Here is a 17,616-nt window from a genome sequence, read left to right as displayed (position 1 = left end):
CCCGGAGAAACTCCCTGACCATCTACACAGGGACTGAGGGGTGGGGGGGTGGGGGAGGGGGCGGGGGGAGGGGGAGGGGGGCGGAGAGCAATGGGAACGGATGGAAAACCTGGAGCGGATCTCCCGAAGCAGTATTCCCACCCCTTCACACACACACCCCTTAAGTGCCCCAGAACCTCACCCCCCTAATTCTCCAGTGAGATAATGTCTGGGGGTGGGGGGCTGTTTGCCTTGGCCTGGGCCCTCTGGGGCGCCTCACACTTTCCGCCCCTGGCTGGGGCGCAGGGCAGCGGCCCCGAGGCTGAGTCACGGCCGGCTAGGGAGGGAGTGTGGATGAGGGAGGGGCCCGGACCCGAGCTCCTCCCCTCCCCCTAGCCAGGGGATCCCAGGTCAGCCAGGGTGAGGGCCCAGGCCCCCGCGACGCCGCCCATTGTGGTCCAACAGGTTCAGCTAGTGTCCCGCGAAGCCACCTGCTGGGGGGGGGGCAGGGAGCCCCCGGGACCAGGAGAGGAAGGCAAGAGAAGAGAAGGAAAAGAGCGAATCTGACCCGGTTCGGCCTGACCCGAATGGGAAGAGGACCGGGCCGGCTGGCCTGGGGTGGGAGGGGTCCTTCCCGGTTCCTAACGGAGCCTCCCAGTCCGCTCGCGTACCTTTGGTCGGGAACAGGGTGAAGTACCAAGTGCCCGCCCTCCCTCAGGTGGCCGTCCTGCCACAAACTCTTTCTCCCCTCCCCAAGCTGCACCCCTTCGCAGCTTTAGTCTCCGGGTCGCATCCCGGCTTGAACATTCCTCCACCGTGGCCTCAGTTTCCCTAACTATCGAAAGGTGAAAGGAATCCAAGGCTCTGGAGCTGGGAGAGGAGGGGCGGGGAGAAAAAGCAACGTGCCATCCCCATTCCCCCGCCCCCTTCCATGAACTCAGCCTCTCCCCGCTGGCGGTGCCAAGGCCGCAGCCGGGCACAGGGGCTGGAACTCGGAGGCCGAGTCCTGCCTTCGTGCTTAGCCTAGGCGTAGGTCCCCACCCAGTGGGGTACCGTGACGCGTGTGGGAGGGACACGTAATGAAGTCTCCAAGTCCAGACCCCTTCCCTCCAGTCTAAGGGGATGGGGGGTGGGGGGGTGGTGAGGGACATGGATCTCAGGCCTTGGCCATTGGTGACTCCACCCTCCCCTTCCCTCCCTCCTGCTGCTGGGCTTCTGCTGTGACCTGATTATTTCCCCTGCTCTGGTTTACCACCCTTCTCTTGCCCTACACAGAATCCCTGATTGCGCCCCCAGATCAATCTCCCCCCAACCCTGCCATTAATTCCTTTTCAAGTCACTTCCCTCTCTGTTGCTGTCCCACCCTTTGAAGAGCCCTTTGGGACTGGATGGGAGCACTAGGGGGAAGGGGGGAGGGGTTGGTGCCCAGGCCGCAGCCGACAAGGTCCCCACCCCCCCCTTCTCCCGGTACCATTCCAGACCAGAAGCCCCTCCCCTCTCCCCAAGGGCCAAGAGTGGGGCGGGACCGAGAGTTCAAGTGATGGCTATTTCGACCAATACAAGAGCTGGGCGGGGGAGCTAAGGGGGCGGGGGCGGGGCATCCCCCTCGGGTTGGATGGGGTAGAGGGTGGGGTTTGGGTTAAGGTGGACTGGGGGAGATAGCGGCAGGAGGAGGGAGAGGGGAAGAGGTACCGCGGCAGGTGAAGGGGAAAAAGAAGGAGAGAGGGAAAGAAGAGAAAAGAGTAGAGAAGAACAGAAAAAGGCAAAAGAGAAGGAGAGGGGAGACCAGAAGGGGGGAAGGAGGGAGGGACAGGCCGCGCAGTGTCCTGGAGGGACAGGCTGGACTAAGGGGTTGAAGTTTATGTCCTTATTGGGCGGAGGGGGGGGCCCGAGGGGGGGGTGGAAAACCAGGAAGTGACAGAGGGTGTTGCTAGGGCTGGGGAGGGGAGTGGGGGGGGCTGCAGGAGAGGGCGGGGGGAGGGAGGGAGGGATGGGGGGAAAGGAGGCTGGAGGACAGGTGAGACAGCAGGACAGGTGAGGCGGGCCCGGGGGGGGTGGGGGCGGGGGGGTGGGGTGGGTGGGAGCCAGGTGGATGAGCGGCTCCCAGCAGCCGAGGGGGGGCGGGAGGCAGGAGGAGGCAGAGGGAGGCGGAGGAGGAGCCCCCCAGGAGCAAGCAGCCAGCGGACTGCCCGCGGCCTTCTGACCAATATTGGAGCAGAGCCCCGAGGCTCCGGCCCCCTAGGTCCCCCCGAGCCCGCAGGGCCTGGAGGGGGACAGCCAGTGCCCTACACCCCGCGCCTCCCAGACCTCGGCGGACAGACCCGACGGCAGAGAGGTGAGTGCCCCCCTTCTGCTTCCCTTCGCGGGCTCGGGGTTCCCCTTCTCCACCGCAGTGTCCTTCTGTCGCCCTGTGGAGGGGGGACCCCGCTCGGCCGGGCCACAGACGCAGGCCCCCCCCCAGCCTCTCTGGGGCGCCCTCCGTGAGGAGCTGGCCCGGCTGGGAGGGGGTTGCGGAGCCGCCCCCCCCACCCCCCGCCGCGGCTCCCGGCCCGGCTTCCCGGGAACTTTCTCCGCACTTCTCCGGGCCCGGCTGCCCCGGGGCGGCTGGGAGCGGCTCTGCCCGCGCGCCCCCCGCCCCAGCTCGGGGATGTCGGGGGACCCTCGGCGGGGGCCGGGCCGGGGGGCATGGAAACGCTGAGTCTAACTAGGACGCGGCCCCCTCCCTGGCCCCGGCGCGGGGAGCTGGACCCCCGCCAGCGGCCGGGAGGGGGTGCCAGGAGGAACCGGCCCGGGGAAAGTTACCGGCTGCACTGGGGGCTTCTGGCTCCCGCCCGCTCCCCGCGCCGGAGCCCCCGGCCCGGCCCCCTCCCCGCTCCCTCCGCTCCTGCGGACCGGGGAGCCCCTTGGCTCGCGGGGCGCCCCTTGGCTCCCGGGCCGCCCGCCGCCTCACCGCCCGGACCGGGACCGGGACCGGGACCGGGACCAGGACCGGGACCGAGGCCGGGCCGGCCGCTGGGAGGGGCTCTTCCCCCCCTCAGCCCCCCGTCCCCGGCGCCGGAGCACCTGCCCCCACCCGTGGGTGCGCGCGCGTGGAGGGGGTCGCCGCCGCCTCGGCCAAGTGGGATCACGCGAATGCACGGGTGGGTTTTGAAGGGGGATCGGGGGTGGGGGGGTGTTTGGCCGAGTCTCCGGCCCTTTCCCTCCTCCCACCCCTACCCCACCCCGAGTCGGAGAGCGACGTGTCCCGGCCGGAGCGAGGGGGGGCTCCGGAGTGGAGGGGGGCGGCGTGGGCAGCGGGTTGTGCCCGGACACGTGCCAGCCCCGGCGCCCCTGCCCGGCTGGTGTTTGGAGAGAGGGCGGGGTCCCCGCTCCCCCAACCCCCCCCCCACGTATCAAAGGGCGGCTGAGACGTGGTGAGACCTCGGGGCGCCCCGGGGGGCGGGGAGCCTGGGTCCGGGGCAGGGGAGGGGCAGAGGCGCCGGGGCTCGCTGACCCACAGGAAACGAGCGCTGCTGACCTAGTTTGGGACACCGGAAGTGGGTGCTCCGAGGAGAGGGGGAGACAGGGAGGCCGGCGGGCGGTCCTGGCTTCCGGGCCAGGTGGAGGGCTTTCCGGAATGAGCGTCCTCCTGCCTGGGACCCCTGGCCCGCGGCTGGGCATGAGTCAGCGCCGCCCCTCCCCCTCCCGGGAGCCGAGGGGGGCTGCAGGGCAGGGAGGGGTTAAACTGGGACAGGAACTCTGCTGGGGGGAGGAGTGGAGGGGAGCAAAGCCTGGAGGATTATGGGGCTGGCTTCTTCCCCCCCAACTGGTTTGGTCACCCCTCTACCTGCCTGGCACTGCCAAAGGGGAACAGGCATGGAGGTGTCGGGAGGGAGGGTGGGCACCAGTGTCAGGCTGCTCCGAGCTGGAGCAGGCTGTTGCGTGCACGGTTGGGGGGCATTGGTGGCGGCTGCCCTGGTAGTTCCTCTCGGTGCCAACCGGAGAGAGAGTGGAATGGGGGGAACTCCCCCCGGAGCAGCTGATGAAACCTCGGAGAAATCTCTGCTACCGCCTTCCGTTCTGGCCCCGGGGACCCCAGACTCCCCCAGCGCCACCTGTGTGTTAGATGGTTACCGTGGGCACCGTGCAGCCGTTGGGCACCCCTGGGCACTGCCCCCTCCCTTGGGCGCCCCTGGGCACCGCCCTTTCCCTCTTGCTCTGGGGTTTCAGGAAGGGGTTAACACCATTAGGGAAGGGGGCTCTAGAAAAGGAAGGAGGCAGTGCCCACTGAATTTGTATGCCAAGAAAAGAGGCCGCACTGAAATCAAGCACCGTCAGGTCTAGGCCCTGGGGAACCGGACCCCAGTGTCCAGGAGATAAGAGCTGCCCCCTCCCCCTCGCCATGGTGCCCCCTGGTACTCAAGGGCCCCCAGCTTCTCCTTGGCACGATGCCTGCCCTAGGAGGGCGCGGCGGGCAGCGGGGGCTGGGCTAACAATGCACCATCGGGCCCTTTGTGTGCTTATACTTGGCACCCTAGGGAAGGGTGGGGGAGGGGTGCCCCCCTGGTAGGCATGGGGGGTGGGGCGCCTCTGGGTGGGGACAGTGAAGATTTGGGGAGAGCTGAAAGGAGAATAAAAGCAGGTGGAAAGGAAAGGGAAGTAGGTCAGATAAAGGGGCTAGCCCCCATCCCAATCCCAAGCCAGTCCGATGCACCACCAGTAGCACCTCCTGGCTCCCAGATGGTATAAGATTTGCAAGCAGGGAACAGTATGTGGTTGGGAGTTGGAGGTCAGAGGTCACTGTCACAGAGAGCTGCCCAGATGGAGGGAGGAGGGCCTCGTGTTCCCCCTCCCCTCCTGTAGGCATAAGGCCCAGTTCCCCTGGCCCTTTGCCTCTGAGAGGCCTAAGGAATAGGGATCAAGAGTCAGAGGCCCCACCCAGGTGGGTAAGTAGGTGGGCATTTTGCCAGGGTGCTGGCCCCAGGACTAAGGCCTCTAGTTCTGCCGGGCCCAACCTCCCAGCAGGCTTCCAGGACAGAGCCCACCTGGCATATAGAGCCTTTCCCCAGATTCAAGACTACCTGAGCTCTACCAGGCTGTAATAATGAAGGAGTGAGGGGACCTGTTACTGACTCCAGCTGAGGCTGGGCAGAGGGGTGGGGAAGGAAGGTGGGGATGGGCAGATGGATAAGACCCTGGCATGGGTGTGTCTGCCCTGGCCTCTTCTCCCTCTTGCTGAGTAAACTTGTGAGTAAACTTGACGTTTTGCCCGGACAGTTTGAAACTGCCTTACTACCCCCCCCCCCCCCCTTAACCCCCTATCCCCACCCCACCTCCTCTCAACTACACAAATGAAACCAGGAACCAAGACAGGCCTGGAATGGGAGGAGGGAAACACTTGCCACCCACCCTCATGAGTCTTGAAGGAACAAGAAAGGTTCCTATCCCCCTATGCCAGGCAAGTTGTCTCAGTGGGAATCTCCTCTATGCATAGGAAACTTCTAGATGTCAGAGGAGGGATGATCTCAAAACAACCATATTACTTTGACAGGGACCTTATAGCCAGTCCTACACCTCAGTCTTGGCACCCCACCCCCCAGACCTGTCTGCCTTTTATGTGAGCAGACACCTTGACAATGACTTGGAGAAAGGCACTCATCACCCCCTCCCCCACTCCATGAACCAACACTATCTATAAAATAGGTCACAAGGGAGTAAAAAAGAGATAGGCCCGAAGTTAGACTCTTGCTGTTGGCATGGCTTCTGGCATTTGGGGGGATGAATTTTATCCACAGTATGCCATCATCTCTTATTGAGGGAAGAGTTAGTCTCTCCCTCTTGACCTCTACACTGAGGGCTAACTCAACAAAGCCACGTGGCCATAATTGACCATACAGGCTAGCCAGCATCTCCAGTACTATCACTTGTCTCCCCCTACTAGCATCCTTAGATGCTGAATCCCACAATTAACCAGGTTCGGAGGCCAGATCCAAAGGACAGGATGGCAGAAAGATAAGAGTCAGTCAGACTAGTCACACATTATGCATTTCAGGAAAGGATTAATGACTTTAGGGAAGGGGGCTATAGAAAAGGAAGAAGGCAGTACCCACTAAATTTGTATGCCAGGAAAAGAGGCCACACTGAAATCAAGCACCGTCACATCTAGGCCCTAGTAAACTGGACCCCAGTATCCAGGAGATAAGAGATGCCTCCTTCCCCCTTGCCATGGTGCCCCCTGGTACTCATGTATGACAACTGAGTCAGCTGCTGAAGTGGACAGTACCATTGTGGGGCACCCCCAAGTCCCTGCAAGACTTCTGAGTGGGGGCTCCCCTAGGCCTTTGTTCTAGGGGCCTCATGTCTCTGGCTTTAGTTTCCTTCCTGTTTCCCCTCCTACACCCCCACCCCACCCATATACCCCTTTCAACAGACATCCTCTCCTCCTTCCTTCCTCCTCGCCTCCCCTATGTTTGGGCCCTGGGGTAGGGGGTTGCTTGCTTCCCACCCCATGTGTTCCTTCTCCATCCCGGCTTTCCCAAACCTAGGCTCCTCAGGAATCCTTGCCCATCTTCCAATGCTATATGCCACCCTGCCTGCTACTTCAATGTTGGGGGGGGGTAGTGTGGAGGAAAGAGAGCACCTATATTGGCCAGAGTGGCTCAAGTGAACTACAACTCCCATGGTGCACCAGGGAGTTTCATGTAGCATACCGGGATCTGTAGTCAGGCTGGAGTTGCTGGAAGAACAAGCTGAAAATTTTGGAAGTGGGATAAAGACTAAGATAGAGTTAGGTAGGATAGATCTTCTCCCTATTTGTACCCCCCCCAGCCACCTCACACTCCTTTGGCCTTCTCTGTGACTTCATGACACCCACAATTTGCGTGAACCTGATGCCAATGTCATTTATGCCCTCTGGGAAGAAAGATTCCACCCACCCTCCTCTTGTGGCCCCACCCCAGAAATGCCCACGCCCTACCCAGGTGCCCCCAGGGGAAATGAAATTGGGGGGCATCTTGTGAACCCCCTCACCTGCCCCAGGCTCTGCTCATTCTCTTTATGGGGATCAAAGGGCAAAGTACTGCCCCACCCACCCCCTCCCAGGCACAGGGGCTCCAGGGAACCCAATGAGAATTGCAGGGACTTTGGTGTCCAAGCAGATGCCGAGGTGGCGGGGGTGCCTGTAGCCTGGCATCTGGTGCCTGAGAACACACCCCCCTCCCCCACCCTGGGGGAGTAGGGCCTCCACTGTTCTGCTATAGATAACCGCCCATCACTGACTGCAGGTTCTCCATGATTGTGTTTATGGAGACCTGGAAATAAGTGCTACCTCTAGAGGGAGGGCTTCAAGGAACCAGGGGCCTCTAGGCTTGTCTGTCTATGGGACCTAGGGGTCCAAGGCTGTGCCAGGCTGGCATGAAGGGTAATATAACCTTCCCCCACCCCCTACCCTAGACTTGGCATGAGGATCCTGGGAGCAGGAGGATTGGTTGGGGGGGAGGGCAGTACTGCCAGCATCCTGGTGGGTAGGTGCCAACCGGGCAGGGAGCTGGTGAGGGGCAGCTGGCCAGGGGCACAGTGCCAACTGCCAGCAGGAGAGAAGGGGAGGGGGCATTTCAGGGGACATTGCTGAGAGTCTCCCCACCCTGTTCCCTTCCCAGGCCCCAGCAAAAACCAATTCAACCCAGTGCCTAGTCAGCTATGCCTGGATTGGAGGGAATCCCCCAATTTCAAAACCTCCCACCTCAAGGTACCTGTCCCTGAAAGCCAGGGAAAGGGAGCCTCTTTGTTCATGCCCCTACTTTAAGCTAGGACCAGAGTCCTGGGTGCCCCTCCTCAGGCCCGGGCAGGTCCCACCCAACCCAACTGGCCAGGATGGCAATAGTCTTGCGCAAGAGGTGGGGCCAGGCCCTTCCCAGCAGATGCCCCCTCCTAGCTCCTTCCTCTTTCAGTGCCTGATGCTCCCCTCCCCTTACCCCTAGAGAAGACACTATACCCCATATCCCCCTGGCCTTTGGGGGTTGGTACAGTTGCTGCCCCCTGGCCTGGTTGGCAGGGGCAGGCACCCAGGCCAGGAGCTGTGGTATGTGAGTGGGTTTGGGGTGAGGCTATAGGGAGGGCGGGGTGCTGCCCCGCCTGGCCCCTGAGGGCTTGAGCCTGTCACCAGGGTGGGAGGGTCTGGCCAGCTCCCATGGGGGGTGGGGGGCCCTATTCCTTAATGAGGCTCCTAAGGGTCTGAGACCTGGGCATCAGAAACATGAAGGTTGTCGGCTTTCTGCTCCTCCCCTCTATTCTCTTTCATCCCTTTTCTGAGCCTCTTCCAAATCTCCCCCTCCTTTCTTTCCGAGACTTATCTGCCCTCCCCAGTCCCACTTCTTTCTGTCTCTCCCAGGCCACCAAATACATTTTGATATTTGTTTTTGCTCAGTGTCGCAGTTCTCTGCTCACCCCCAGCTCCTTATCCTTCTTGCCCCCTCACCTGCTTCCCCTTCCAGAGTTAGGGGGAGGGAGGAAAGGGCGAAAGGAGGTGGTAGTGATGGTGCCAAAGGCAGAGTTTTGCCAGATTCTTGGGTCCTTCTCCCACGGTTGCTGGCCCTCCCAGCGGCCCCTCCCTCCAAGCCTGGAGGGGGGGAGGGCCAGCACCCAGAGGGTTAAGGCTGCTGGGGGGAGGGGCCGGGCCAGGTCGTGGGCGGCCTCTTTGAAGAAGGGAGCTGGATTGGGGAACGGCCTGCCCCCCCATCCCGCCCCCAACCCGCCCATCAACCCCCCCAGCCCAGCCTCCCCCCCCTGCCTGCTCCCCCCAGGGGCCCAGGACGACTTGCAGCCACCGCCCCTCAGTGTGCAGGTGAGTGGGGCCCGCTCCCCAGGGACTAGGAGACTGAAGCCCTAGTGAGTCTTGGAAGAATTGGGGTCGACTGGCAAAGTCTTGAAAACAGTCTGGGGGAGACGAAGAGATTCCATTCCTGGGGAGATGCGGTAAATGAAGGGACAGAGGGTACTGGGATGTCTGGGGAGAGGTTTGAGAGATTTGAGGGGACCAGAGAAGCAGAAAGACAGGAGAGAAATGGACCCTGAGGGAGCCGTCCTAGGTGATTGTTGGGGTGGGAAGATAGGGTTGGCAGGCCGACCAGACCAGGGAGTTGGGCTCAGGGGACCAGGCTGGGGTGTCTTCTGGGGCTGGGGGGCTCAGGTTTCTGCCGGCAGCATGGCGGGTATGGGGTTACCAGGCGGCTCGGTTACCCGCCCCACAGACGCCGAGCCTCAAGGGGGGGGGCAGCAGGGCAGACCCTGGCACCTTTGGGCACATTGGCTAAACCTTCATGGAGAGAGTTGGCTGGAATAGCTAGAATCCTGGGGTCTTCCTGAGGGGATAATAGGCAGAGTGGGGTGCCCCCCGGGGAAGTCCGATGGTTCCAGGGTTGGAAAATCTGACGGTCTAAGCATGTCCCCACCCCCCCCCACACACATCCGCTCTCACTGTTCCCCACCCCACCCCCTCTATCCTTCTTTCTATTCCCCTCCCTCTATCCCTTCTTTAATCCAAGAGACTGGCATGAGGATTTTGACTAATGGCATTGCCTCCTATGGCACTGCCAGGTCTTGAAGAAACAACTCTGGCTCTGATTTTTGTGTCTGTGATGTGCTCCATTCATCTATCGCCTTCTACACTTGAGTGAAGAAACTGAGAAGGTCTGGGGGAGATATATAGAGGATTGGATGAGCAAGATGACAAGTTTTAGGAAGGGCCTGAAGGGAAAGAAGAGTGGACATCAGTGTTGGTAGGATTGAGTAGAGAATAGCGATCTGGGAAAGCCCAGAACATTCTGGAAACAAGGGGAAGAGGAAGGGATAAATTTTGGGAAGGAGAGAGACAGAAAATAGAAAGTGGTAGAGTGGACAGTAGAGGATTAGGGGACCCCCTCCCAAAAAAAGGGGGATTTAGAGTCTCAGATTTGGAGTGGGTAGGGGAAGCTGGAGGGTAAAGAGGTATACCATGAAAGGTATTTGGGGGAAGTGGAGGTCTTAACCCGCGCTTATCACCATCATTGTCTTCCTCCATCTCTCTCTCTCTCTCCTCTACTAGAAACCTAAGTGGCTCTGGGCTTGTGTCATGGAAAGAAAAAAGTGAGGGCACCAAGGTCTCTTCCTTCTTGAGTACCCAGATGATTGGAATGAGGGACCTGGGGGGGGGTTAGTTTAACCCCCGGGAAGCAGCCATCTCCTCTCACCTCCTTCCCCCTTCGTGGCTTGCGGTCTCTCCCCTCCCTGTCTTGGCCCCCAGGAAGTGTGAGTTCTGGGGGTGGTGAGGTTAGGAGGGGGGAAGGGGTGGGGGGAGGCAGGCAAAAGCTGGAGGGGCTAGGGTTGGAGATCACTGGTCCTTTGAGCATCGTGGGTTAAAAGGGCCTTCTCTGAAGCCCAGAAGTCAAGATACGTAGAGTGGAAGATGGGTTTTCTGTCTATCCTCTCCCCACACTTCTCTGTCTTACCAATTGCCCTTGGAATCCAAGTGCCAGTCCTCAGTTTGAGAGTGGGGCAGAAAAGTCCAATGAAGACAATGGGTTGCTAGGTCTTTGGGGAAACTGGTTTGGCTCTTTGGTTGTCCTTCCACCACCCCCGCCACCTATCCCCTGGTCCAGCCACAGGCCAAAGCCTGCGCTTCGTGCAAGCGAACTCCACAAAAACAGGAAGAAAACCTGAAGCTGGAGATGGGGTGGGGGTGGGGTTGGAGGGAGAGAGAAGCATGGGGGAAGGGGAGCTGGAGGTATTCAGTCTCTTCATCTTTGCAGTTTTGGTTGAGTATCTTCCTACTTTTATTCCAAATCCATGAGACCTTAAATACTTCTCTTGAAAAAATCAAACCAAACCTTGAAGCTCTAGCTAGCTCTAGGCTCTAGATCTCAAATGATGACCCCCACACACACATACAGAGAGGCACCCTGTGCTCAATCTTAATCCTAATATGGGAATTTGACAATGTTGGGGAATGGGGAAAAGTAAATGTATGCTTGAATCTTAGTACACTATTTATTTCCTCCCTTACCCCATAATCCTGGCTCCACCCCACTAAACTGGTTCCCCTAATCCCAGGGGTGGGGGAGGTAGTGGTCAGCTTGCTTTACTCAACTGTCCAGGGCTCTTAAACTTGCCCATCAGCCAGCACCTACTAGCATCATGGATCCTGCTATTTATTATAACCCTCAAGTCCCTAGAATGAGTACTGTCCTGGTGTTGGCCTCTGGGGCAACTTTACTTTACTTTATCCAAATTCAGGGCTAATGGCCTCTGCCCTTTTGGCTCCGGTGAAATAGGCATGGCCTGGTTACTGCCCACTGGCACCATGGAGGGTAGCTAGATATTGGTCTCCCCCCTTCATCCCTTTATTATACCCCCCCCCAACCAAGATGGGGCAGATTTGACTCAGGGCCCAGTTTCAAGAGAGCTGCCCACCTGCCCGGCCGGTCGAGCAGGCCTGACAGTGAGGGGAGCCTGGGGGGGTGGGGGTGGGGGGGTGGCTGGCAAGGGGGGAAGATTGGGGCGGGGCCCCCAGCTTCCCGTCCCCCCCTAAGGCAAACAGACCAAACAGACCTCGCCTGGTTCCCTGGCACCCCCAGCACAGCTGCCCTCCCCACCCCCCAACTACTACCACACCCGTCCATGCCCACGAGGTCTTAGCAAGAGGGGGCATGCCAGGCAGGGTGGGGATGGGGCCGCCCTCATGAGGCGTTGGGGGCTGGGTGCTCTGGGATGGAGAGGTGGGCAGGTTGCCCGAGGGGGAGTGGGCACCCTGGCACTAACACCGTGCCCCAGGAGAAAGGTCTCCAGTGCCACTAAACACTTCCCAGAAGCTGGGACTATGCCCCCTTAGCCTGGTTGGCACCAACTTAACTCCAGGTATCACTCATATAGGCATAGGTGCCAGGGTCCTGTGGGAAATAGGGAGGAAGGATGGTCTGTGCCTTATTCCACTACCTGTCCACACCTTCTCTTGTTTTGTTCCTCCCCCTCCTTTAACTGATACCCCTTAGAATGGGCAGTGGTGTGGCATTAAGGAGTTAAACACCCACTCTTGCCTGAGCCTGTGAGAGCTGCGTGGTGAACCAAGCTGCGCCCGTGACCTGACGGTGGGGTCAGCCAATCAGCACCCCCGCCACACCAGGTTGCCAAGGAGATCGCCCCTGGGGTGGGAGAAGGAGGGAAGGCTCAGCAAAGGGAACTAGTTGGGGGGGGGCACAGGAGGGAGTGGAAAGAGCCGTGTGCCGGAGGGTGCCCCAGTCCATGGCCAATGGACAGCCAAGATGGCCCCTCCCTCTTTTCCTGCCTCCTTCACTTTTTTCCTCCTCTCAGAGGAGTGTAAGCCCAGGGTCCCAACTGGGCCACTCTTGCTGCCCACCTCAGGTTTTGTGAATTTTCCACTTCTGCAAAGTCCTAGTGGTCCTTAGTCACAAGAACCTCTTACAAAGGCTGGAGCTAAGTAGGGGGGCCTCCCCAGTGCTTCACTCCTGGGGCTAGCTTCAGAGTTGGGGAATGGGATGCCTGTAGATGCTGGGGTGCAACCTGGACTCCCTTACCCCCCAGAAACACATGTGGGCAGCTGCTTGCTCAAGGCTTGGGGGCGGGGGAACCGTACCCTGGGCTTTGCAATCAGGGAGGTGCACAGGAGAGCCGTCACATAGACACAATGCTGCTCTTGTATCTTAATGAGGAAACTTGGGGCCCCGCCTTATTCCCCCCTCCCCCAAATAACCAAGTCCCCATGGCTGGCCAGGGCTGGGCAGCTGCTGTGGGAGTGGCAGAGGTAACAGAGACATAAAATGCCGAGTTGGAAGGGACCTTGGCCATGGTCGGCTTCAAGGCCTTCATTTTGCAGATGAGGGGAATTGATGTACCCAAGGTCACGCTATGAGCTGGTGGCAAGGCTGGCACTCAGGTCCAAGTCTCCTGAGTCCCAGCCCCTATTTGGAGAGAATTGGGGGCTGTGTCCATGCCATTCATTATGAGTTGAAGAAATCTTTCCCCAATGAGTTCTGGGGTTCCCCCCCTTCTCCATTGAAGAGGCAGAAAATAGAATGGAAAGATGTTGAATTATGGGGGTTGGAGTCTGGACTCTGAGGTGACCTAGGTGAGTCAGGTTGCCTCTCAGGGGCCCAGTTTCAAAATGGAGATGGTAATCCTTATGCAACCTGTATTGCCGGGTTACTGTGGGGAAAGCGCCCTGGAAACGGTAAATCTCCATAGAATACAAGCTCTGGACTAACTTTTTACCTGACCAGTGGTGAGAGGGTTGAAGGCCACCATGATACACCCCAGAGACAAAAGACTCTCCCGGGCTTTCCTTGTCCCAATCTGCTGGACTCCGTGTTCCCTCCACCCCTTTCTGTGCTCTCCTCCTCAGTGTCAGAGTGGAAAAGGCATCATTCATCCCCCAGTAACCCTCACCCCATCTCTGTAAGCCATGGCAATGGTTTAAAAGGGGAAGAGGCTCAGATTGGTGCCTACTGTGGACACTTTCAGGGGTGCCGCCTGCCTGCTTGGGAATGGGGGAGGGGGAGCTGGAATCTGTGAGGAGGGGGTAGGAGCGTGGAGCCTAAGCCTATTGTCAGTGGGGGAGGGGTCGGGCAAGATGCTTATCTTCTGGGCAGGAAGCACCAGAGACACCCCAGCGCCCTTGGTGGCTGTTCCCCGGGCCCCATTGTTGAGGGGGGGGAGAGGATGTAGGGGGCCCCTGGGAGCTGTACATTTCCCGTCCACTAGCTAGGGAGGGGCACTCCAGATGGGGAGAACCTTGGTTGAGGGAGAAAAATTAGGGTAAAAATCTATTAGATTTGTGCTTTTCTTGGAGGACTTTCTTGTGTCCATCACCTCATTTGAGCTACACAAACCTGTAGGAGCAGCAGGGTAGGCAGCCTGGAGGTATTTCCCCCTTTTTACAGATGGAGGAATTGAGACATAGAATGTCTGAGTTGGAAAGAGCTTAGTCAGAAGCACAGCAGTGGGTAAAGTATTGGGCTCTGGAGTCAAAGGACCTGGATTCAAATCTATAATGTTGCTGCTTTACCTACCTGTATGATTTGGACAGCTCTCCTAACCTTTCTATACCTCAGTTTCTACATCTGTAAAGTGAGAGATGATCCCATGATGGCTCTGATTCTGTGATTATAATCCCCCACCCCCAGATGAGGAATCTGAGGTCTGGTGACTTGCTCAAGGTCACACTGTTACTAGTGGCAGAGCTGGGGCTAGATTCCAGGTATTCTCTTTGTCCACTGGTTGCTTTTTGAAGGCAGAGGGATGTAGCTGATGGGGCTAAAGGAGCTCATCTCCTCTCCTTCCCTCAAAATTCCAAGCTCACTCTCCTGACCTTAACTCATGCCTGTCTTTCCATCCTCTCTGCAGGTGAGGATGGGGAGCCCTGAAGATGATCTTATTGGGATTCCCTTCCCAGATCACAGCAGTGAGTTACTCAGCTGCCTGAATGAACAGCGCCAGCTGGGCCAGCTGTGTGATCTCACCATCCGAACCCAGGGCCTTGAATACAGAACCCATCGGGCGGTGCTGGCTGCTTGCAGCCACTACTTTAAGAAGCTCTTCACCGAGGGGGGTGGGGGCGCCGGTGCCGGTGGGGGGATGGCCACCTCCCCAGGTGCCGGTGTCTGCGAACTGGACTTTGTGGGGCCTGAAGCCTTAGGAGCCCTGCTGGAGTTTGCCTACACGGCCACCCTCACCACCAGCAGTGCCAACATGCCTGCTGTCCTGCAGGCAGCTAGACTGCTGGAGATCCCTTGTGTCATTGCTGCCTGTGTTGAAATCCTGCAGGGGAGTGGGCTGGAGGCGCCCGGTCCCGATGAAGATGACTGTGAGAGAGCCCGCCAGTACCTGGAGGCCTTTGCCAAGGTGGGCTCTCGGGTGCCCAATGGTGATGACGGCACCCTGCCCCCTCCTCTTCCACCACCCCCACCCCCAACACGACCTGTTCCCCGACGAAGCCGAAAGCCCCGAAAAGCCTTTTTGCAGACAAAGAGGCCTCAAACCAACCATCTGGTGTCTGATGTGGCTGCCATCCCCCCCCACCCCTTCACCTACCCAGATGAGGAAGAGGCAGCAAGTGGCATCGGACTGGGGGATGGCTACAGCCCCCCTGCTGGGGCCAGGTCACCCCCAGAGGGGCACCTGGGCTATGAAGGATATGAGGGGGAGGAAGAAGAAGAAGATCTACCATACCCTCCAGCCTATGGGCTGGCTCCAAGTGGGGCACCCCCCCTGTCCCCTGAAGAGTTGGGCTCAGATGAGGATGCCATTGATCCTGACCTGATCGCCTATCTGAATTCCCTGAACCACGAAGCCCTCACGCCGGGGATAGATGGCCAGGACAAGCTGGTACGCAAGCGTCGTTCCCAGATGCCCCAAGAATGTCCAGTCTGCCACAAGATCATTCACGGGGCAGGCAAGCTGCCCCGGCACATGCGGACCCACACTGGGGAGAAGCCTTTTGCCTGCGAGGTCTGTGGCGTCAGGTTCACCAGGTGAGAGGGCACCCGTTCTTCCAAGGAGCACTGGGAAAAAGGGTAATGGAGAGTGCCAGCCCCAGGAAGAGCCCAGGAAGGCGGGGGAGAACCCCTCACTGGAGTCCCCAGCCAAGGGCAGAGGTGGGAGCCAAGGGCTTTGTGGTTTGTCCTTCCTTCTCCAGGAGGACCGTGACATCAGGAAGGAGATGTCCTGACTTGCAAGTGACTTTTTTTGAGTTGTTTTTCCCCGTCTCAGCTTGACCGAGTCCCATTCAGTGATACCGGCTAGTTAATGAGGAGGGGCTAAATGGGAGAGAAATAAAGGAAGCCCGAGGTCTGAGAACAGCTTCAGGATGGCCCTGAGAGACCGGAAGGGGTGGGAGCTAAAGTGGGAATGGGGGGAGAGTAGGAAGAGTAGATAGCTACCCAAATCAGGTGAGTCAGGTCCATGCAGAGGTCACGAGGACTTTCTCCAGGCCTTCTTCCCACCTGCCGGTCCTTACCCTATCTCTTCCACCACCCCACCCCCTCTTCCCCTCCCCTAGGAATGACAAGCTGAAGATCCACATGAGGAAGCACACCGGGGAGAGGCCATACTCTTGCCCACACTGCCCGGCCCGCTTCCTCCACAGCTATGACCTCAAGAACCACATGCACCTGCACACAGGCGATCGGCCCTTTGAATGCCACCTGTGCCACAAGGCCTTCGCCAAGGAGGACCACCTGCAGCGCCACCTGAAGGGTCAGAACTGCCTGGAGGTCCGGACCCGCCGAAGAAGAAAAGATGATGCGCCCCCTCACTACCCCCCGCCCCAGGCGCCCACCCCGAGCGGCCCCGGCCTTGACCTTTCCAACGGGCACCTGGATGACTTCCGCCTCTCCCTGGCGCGTTTCTGGGAGCAGCCAGCCAGGGCCGGGCCCCCTCCTCCGCCCCCGGGGCCTCCTGAAGAAGATGAGGAGGAGGGGGCGCCAAGTACGCCCCAGGCGGAGGGGGCCATGGAGTCCTCCTAGGCGGGGAGAGGAGTCGGACCAGGGTGGAGTCGCGGGGTGGGCACCGGTGCGGAGGAGCGCAGGCCGGACTGCGCGTCGGGGAACTTTGCCTCGGAGGGTACCGGGCCCGGCCGCTCCTCCGCACCTTGGCAGCGCCCGCTGGTCCCACCGACAGGGAAGAGTTTGGGCTGCCCCCGGCCGAGCCGCCGCCCCCCGGGGCGACAAGTCTATATGTGTAGATATACATATATAATGGTTTGTATATATATAAATATATATACATGTACACACAGCTCTATTGTACAAGCGGGGGCCCTGCCCCAGCCCTGGCTCTGCCGGGGATCTAGAAGCAATAATATATTTCTGATGTATGGGGGTTCCCTTTTCGGCTATGCGGGTTTTTGGGGGTGCGGGGTCTGGGACCAACTCCCTGCCCCACCCACCCCGGGGGTAGGGCTGTGTGCGGGGGGGAGCCGCCCCTCCTTCCCGACCCTCCTTCCTGGTTTCTGTTCCCCTTTTCCCGGCAGTGGGTGCTGCGAAGGTGGGGCGGCTCGCGGGGGGCACGGGGCGGCGCCCCTCGCCCTGCCGCCCCGGGCCCGGCGCTGAGTCACGGGTCCGAGGAGCGGGGGGCGGGGTGCCTGTCGCCCGCCCCCGGGGCCGCGGAGGAGCCCCGCCCGCCCCCCGCCCTCCCGCGTCCCCGGGCAGGGAATGTCTTGTTCCCGCCGCTCCCCGCCCGGGGCCAGAGGGCTGGGCGGGCCGGGCTCCGTCCCGTCCTGGCCCGGCCCTGCCTCCCCGCCCAGGTGCGCGCCGCCGCCGCCGCCGCCGCCGCCGCGCCCCTGACTCACGCCGCCCCCAGGCTGGCGCTGCAGCTGGCAGCCCGGGCCGGGCGGCTCTCCGCGGGCGCTCGCGCTCGCCCCCTGGCGGCGGCTGCGGGCGAGCGGCTGCCGCCGTGCCCCCGTGGCAGCGCCCCCTGGCGGCGGCGGCGGGCTTGGACGGCCCCGCTCCTCCCGGCCTCCCCCGCTCTGGGTGGGGGTCTCCCCCTCCTAGGCTCCAGTCCGCCCACCCTTCTGTACATAGCATCTTTCGTTGGTCTTGTTGAAATCTAGTTTGAAAATTTTAATTCCCCCTTGATTTCCCGGGGTGATGGGAGGGTGCTGGGGGCTCTCTC

At 60.2% G+C, this 17,616-nt stretch overlaps 1 protein-coding gene across 6 annotated transcripts; it reads left to right on the top strand.

The window, feature by feature from the left end:
• The first annotated feature begins 1,976 nt into the window (after window positions 1-1,976).
• On the top strand, window positions 1,977-17,273 carry ZBTB7B (zinc finger and BTB domain containing 7B). Of its 6 annotated transcripts, none has more exons than XM_074223352.1 (3): window positions 1,977-2,013; window positions 14,350-15,476; window positions 16,004-17,273. In XM_074223352.1, the coding sequence occupies exons 2-3, from the start codon at window positions 14,356-14,358 to the stop codon at window positions 16,467-16,469; spliced, it is 1,587 nt and encodes a 528-aa protein (XP_074079453.1). In that variant the 5' UTR covers window positions 1,977-2,013; window positions 14,350-14,355; the 3' UTR covers window positions 16,470-17,273. The 6 variants fall into 6 exon arrangements, with proteins under 6 accessions (XP_074079453.1, XP_074079451.1, XP_074079448.1 ...); XM_074223350.1 differs by lacking the exon at window positions 1,977-2,013 and adding an exon at window positions 2,110-2,314; XM_074223347.1 differs by lacking the exon at window positions 1,977-2,013 and adding an exon at window positions 8,729-8,800.
• The last annotated feature ends 343 nt before the right edge of the window (window positions 17,274-17,616 follow it).

Source organism: Macrotis lagotis, chromosome 2 (assembly GCF_037893015.1).
Source record: "Macrotis lagotis isolate mMagLag1 chromosome 2, bilby.v1.9.chrom.fasta, whole genome shotgun sequence".
NCBI classification, from domain to species: Eukaryota; Metazoa; Chordata; class Mammalia; order Peramelemorphia; family Peramelidae; genus Macrotis; species Macrotis lagotis.
The sequence above is the reverse complement of the archived record's forward strand: the minus strand, read 5'-3'. Positions and strand labels throughout refer to the sequence as shown.

What these genes read in the sequence shown, in the direction of transcription:
- ZBTB7B (XM_074223348.1), top strand. Translation starts at nt 14,323, where the DNA reads ATGCCTGTCTTTCCATCCTCTCTGCAGGTGAGGATGGGGAGCCCTGAA. An exon ending in TGTGGCGTCAGGTTCACCAG is followed by an intron (nt 15,477 to 16,003) that starts GTGAGAGGGCAC and finishes CCCCTCCCCTAG; the next exon opens with GAATGACAAGCTGAAGATCC.